Source organism: Macrobrachium nipponense, chromosome 17 (assembly GCF_015104395.2).
Source record: "Macrobrachium nipponense isolate FS-2020 chromosome 17, ASM1510439v2, whole genome shotgun sequence".
In the NCBI taxonomy this organism is placed as follows: Eukaryota; Metazoa; Arthropoda; class Malacostraca; order Decapoda; family Palaemonidae; genus Macrobrachium; species Macrobrachium nipponense.
Genome location: NC_087210.1, coordinates 85598552 through 85604070, shown reverse-complemented (window position 1 = coordinate 85604070; position 5519 = coordinate 85598552). Strand labels below are relative to the sequence as shown.

At 38.2% G+C, this 5519-nt stretch overlaps 1 protein-coding gene across 4 annotated transcripts in view; it reads left to right on the top strand.

The window, feature by feature from the left end:
- Positions 1-4537, top strand: part of LOC135196422 (major facilitator superfamily domain-containing protein 8-like) — a 533321-nt gene extending 528784 nt beyond the window's left edge. For all 4 annotated transcript variants that reach the window (XM_064223232.1, XM_064223231.1, XM_064223233.1 and 1 more), the window contains 2 exons: positions 185-333; positions 1569-4537. In XM_064223232.1, coding sequence (XP_064079302.1) covers positions 185-333; positions 1569-2651 — 1232 coding nt within the window. In that variant the 3' untranslated portion in view covers positions 2652-4537. The remainder of the gene's footprint in view (positions 1-184; positions 334-1568) is intronic.
- The last annotated feature ends 982 nt before the right edge of the window (positions 4538-5519 follow it).

Genomic DNA, 5519 nt, shown 5'->3' with positions numbered 1-5519 from the left:
TCAATGTCAGTAAATCTCTGTATACTTGACTGCATAAGGCACAAATATAGCAAGATCCCTGGCTCCAGAACGTTCAAACTGGAGGGTCCATAGTGTAAAAACTGTAAGCTTTGCGTTCACAAACTGAACCGCTTCTTACTATAAAAGATAAAATAAAACACTTGTCCTTTCTTTTCTTTTGAAGTGATCCAGGCAATCCTGACAGCACTTGTCCCTGACGATGTGGACACTGGAATCTCGTGGCTAAGATGGGACAAATATACATCCTGTAGCTGGGTGGCTGCTACCATGGGCCTAATAAACCTCGTCATTCTCACGCCTTTTGTCTTCAAGGTAAGGATTACACCTGCTAGTGTTTGCCTCTTTTAAAGGAAGAAACGAAAGCATTAAAACGTGTGATTTCGAGAGGAAGAGCTGTTTCTTGTAACCGTTACAAAAGAGTGCCTCAGATTCATCAGCCTGCTGAGTCTGTCAGCCTAAATCATGGGGAACTGTATTGGTCACGTATGTGTGTGTGTGTGTGTTTGAAAAGAAAGCCGTAGATCAAAGGTAAACACCAAGTATTGACAAATACAAAGTAAATCACAAAGCTGTATAGTACGAGACTGGTCAATCAATAGTCATAGCTTAGCTGGAGTTTATAGTCATGCCATAGTGAATAGCACACCCCATACTGATCCATTGCCGATCTCTCTTAAACCTGGCAGCAACTTCCTTTCACATTTAAGTAGAGATAAGAACTGCAGCAATCATACCTCTGGGAATTGCCAAAGGCCCAGAATACTACCCAGCTGAATGCCAGCAAATTACTATCAGCAATAGTTTCCTGTTGCTGGTGACTTTAAACCAGTATGATGTAAGTCCTAAGACCCAAATTACAACGTTTACAGTGATGGTCAGAAGATTAATCAGGTCAAAATCAGCACTAAAATCAGTTGAAAAGCATGAATTCTTTTCTGAGGTAACAGAGCATCATGGGTACATAATTGTTTCCAGGATACGTACCAGCTGTTAGGCAGCAAATTTCCAGAATCTTCATAAAGTCATGGCTAATTTCAGCACTTAATGCCTTTGAAGCTAGACAAAGAGTACAAGGTTAACAAACATGAATTAGGGTGTGAACTACACTCGCCTCCAGCCAGTTACATCCATAACTGGATAACTTTATTCTAGATAAGAGTTGGTAAACAGAAAATGCAAGTCTTGTTTGGCAAGTTAAACAGCCTGCCATTCCAGCCTGGCAATATTTTTAGCTGCCAAAACTATTTCTAAGGGTACTTTTGACTTTTTCTTGTCTTTTTATAACAGAAATTATAAAAAAAAGTCTGTTTTCTACTAATTGTATTTGAATTCTCGTAGTTTTATTAATAGTAATATCCTCGTCAGAAAGTAAGATTTATTTGTAAAAATTTATCTAAAAATTGTTTTATTTTGTTCTTTTTCTTGCATTTTATCAAGACACTAGAAAAGAGGGAAACGCATGGCTTTCAGTGAATAAAACTTAAAGGAATTTGGTATTATACTGTAAAATGAACAAACTAGCTAATAATCTCTGAATCTCCTTCCAGGAACACAACATAGCTGCCAAGGAAATAGCCATGATGAAGTCTGAGGACAAAAACCTTGTTCTACCCAAACCTAATATTATTGGCGTCGTAGGCATCATGTTCTCCAACTTTCTGTCCCTCTTCATTTTCACTCTGATAGAAACACTCGCCGAGCCGTTTGTGCAAGACGAGTACGGTTGGTCCAATGAAAAGGCTCTCATCATCGTGGGAGTTGGCCTAGCTATAGGGGGTTTTTGGTCTGTGGTCATGTTCACTCTGAGTGGGTACCTCTGTCGGAGGTATGACGAGAGGAAGATCCTTTTGTTTCTGGGCTATCCACTCTTAGTTTTGGGCGCCTTCCTCTTCCTGCCGTGGGGAAGCGCTTTTATGTCTATGAAATGTCAAAATGACACAACAACCACATTCTCTAGCACAGTGACGATGCTGCCTCACACAAGTTTTCCACCCATCACAACTGTTGCTCCAGTTACAGTGACGACAGGTTTATCTACCAGTACAGTCAGCACAACTGTAAGTCCATCTGGCACGGCTCAAGCAAGTTTGCTCAGCGCATTGCTGAAACAGCCCATCATACCAACAGCCCACACTGCAGGAAAACCAGAAGTTCTGAAGGAATCGCCCCTCCCGTCAACCGAGTGCTATGACTACATGCAAGGTACACCAGATCCCAAAGACTGCTCAGACTTCGGGTGCCCGTATGACGAGCAGGCATGGTGCGAGTACACCCCTCAGCTGCCCTTTCCCCAGCTGGGAGTTGCTTTCTTCATCATCATGTGTGGATACCCAGTCTGCCAGACAATCAGTCAGGCAATCTACTCCAAAATGCTGGGTCCCAAACCCCAAGGGGTGTGGATGGGGATCTTGACTGGAGTTGGAGGTTTCTCCCGTATTTTGGGTCCAATTTTCGTAACATACGTTTATACATTTTATGGTACATATCTCACCTTCGGGGTGCTGACAGGCGCTATGGCGCTGGCCTTGGTTGAGCTCTCGATACTCTATAAACAGCTCATTCCAATGAAGATACCAAGTCTCAGAGAAGTGGACGGACATGATGGCCCAGCTGCCAAAGAAAGATTTTGAGAAGATGCATTCTCCCTCTCCCAGCCGTTTATCTGTCTATTATCTATCCATCAGTCCATCTGTTCCCTTCTAATTTTTCTCTCAAGTCTGAACATACAGAGAAACCACTTCATTTCATTACTTTTTACTCTTCTTATCTCGTCCTGTTTATTGTGTTAATTTAAGGTGCTGTATCTTTTTAAATCGTGAGCGACGCTGTGATGTCACTTTTGACATCTTAAGATTTAAATTATTGTGCTTCCTTTATACTCCTCTTGTTTCTGCTCTCAAAGTCTACCCGGAAAATCTTTCGTTTATCGTGACTTCGAACGTGGCTCTCGTCTTTCATATCAGCAGTGTGATGAGATCTAAAGTATGTTAGAACTTCCAAGGCAAATGTATATAATGACTAGAGCCACCTTACTATGCGCTGTATTTGTCTGCTACATTATCAGTGAAATGTCAAAAGTGTTGCTGATGTTTACGTTGTGTATGAATGAGAATATCTTTGTTAATTATCTACATTAATTTATGAGATAAATAAAACAAACTGTCTGAAAAACAATTCTCTTTGTTTATTACTTAACTGAGGAAAGAAATATCAAACCATTCTGCATTGGCACATAGAAGAGAGAAAGTAGACCAAAGAATTAAGGTGTGACTGTATTGCAGATTTTCAAAGATTTTTATGGTTCCTACCCTTGGCAGGAGGCCAGATTATTAAAAGGACTATGCACCGGTGACAGAATAACCCCAGCACTTAGTGAGCTACATTGGCTCCCAGTAAAAGGAAGAATAACTACAAAATGCTTCAAAGCACTAAAACATAATGAACCAACATATCTAAAAAAACTTCCTTAGGCCTGTAATGAATATTATAATCAGACATGCAAGTGAAGCATATAGGCTATTTGAACTTAGAACAAATTGGAAGTCAGGCGAGAGAGCATTTGAACACTGTGCACCAAGACTGTGCAACAAAATTCTGCCTGAAGTGAAGATCATACAAGAAAAAGGCAAATTTAAAAAAGAACTAAAGACTCTTCAATTCTGCAGGAGCTATGATACTGACGAGACAATGCTAAAAGACAATTATAAAATATAAGAAGCAACTTATTTTGAAAACATACAAGGGAATTATCCCTGTGGAGGGCTGTATATAAAGCCAAACAAAGTGAACATCAAAGCACGTACAGTGATGCTCAAATCTGATGCGACAGGATTCTTTTTGTATCGTCCAGATTCTCAGACTCAATGTGACGTTGCCAATTAGTGCCATCAATGACAGCGCACTTAACATGCGCCTCAGGCTGGACAACTTACCTACCTCTGCAGCATTATAACAATAGACCTAATAAACTCAACAGTCATAACATTTTCAGAATAGGAATATGAATTAAAACAAGTTTTCTTTGAATGTTGAAGTTTTAGGCTGTGTTTAGGCTTGCCTGTATGTTGCAAAATGATTTATAGGCCTAAAAAATTATCTAAGCCTTCTGAAATGTAATCTTTTTCTAATTAATTTATTTGTAGAGATTACCTGTTCTTTGAGGAATAAAAGATGATGATGATTTTTTTGCTATATGGAGAAGATGGCTTTAATCAAAATATCTATTATTAACTGGCTTAAAATATGATTTACTGAAAAGTCCTTCTTCTTGCTTTTTGTGTATAATTTATTGTTTCATAAGGTAACGTGAAGTGCAAGAATGTGTAGATAACCTCATTTGCTTTCTGGCCAAAAATGGTCAATATAGAGATGTGAATGCTAAGTGTAAAGTAAATAAATCTAAGACATCTAGGCCTAGGAACAAAATCTTGGCTTTGACAAAAGATAATTGTCAAGGCGAATATTTGCTAGTAAGCCATCATTTTTGAAGTGGTTAAGAAATATATCATAAATTATTTTATTTGTATGAAAATCCAAACATTCCTCTAACAAATATACAATAAGTGTTTTCTAGATAATTTCACTGCCGCTACTCATTGTAGACCTACGTATGTTACAACTGGTGGTTCTTGTTGCAACGCTCCACTCACGTGTTGATATCAGTGAGCACATTCTACTTTTGTATTAGCATATTTACATTTTTCCAGTGTTGAGGCTTGAAACCAACCAAATATAGGACCATTACAAATTTTATGGTTGCTTTAGAAGCAATATCAATGTTATGAAATTTTTTTTCATTTTATTTACCAATAGAAGTGAGGTTTGATGACAACTTCGTTTTGGTCAAATGCATCAACAATGAGTGAACGAAAGTTCTGAAAGTGTTTATTCTGGAATTTGGCTACATGTGACATTTTCTTACAGGTTTGAAATATATGACAGATTTCACTCTTATGGAATATATTATGGCCTTATTGGATGCAATAATCGTGTTTTTGCGTTGAAATAATAGATAGATATGGAGCATGTTAGTTGCCAGTCAGTGAATGTTTAACAAAATCGTATGAAATCATGTAGCATCAATTCTGAGCATAGCTGTACTTATTTTACATCCATTGTTTAGATTAATAGATGGGCTAAGGAACGTCATGTGTTGAGCTGTTAGTGCGTTTAACTGTCTGGTGAAAATAAAGTACGGTTGTGATTTAAGAGATGGTCTTAGGAAAATCAAGTGTGGATTTGACGGTCATTAATTTAACCGACTTGGGAAAATTAAGTAAGGCTTGTAACTACGTGATTTTGATTGACGATAATATCAGCAATTACAGCAATCTGGTCTTGTAATTGGGCATCTAAAGATCACCTAACCAATCCTAAACGAATGATGGCTATTTATATATCAACGGTTTACGGTAATGAAATATAATCCATAAAGGTGAAAAATGAGAACCTTTTCTAAAGATGAACGACCACAAGACTTTAGAAAGACGTATGACCCA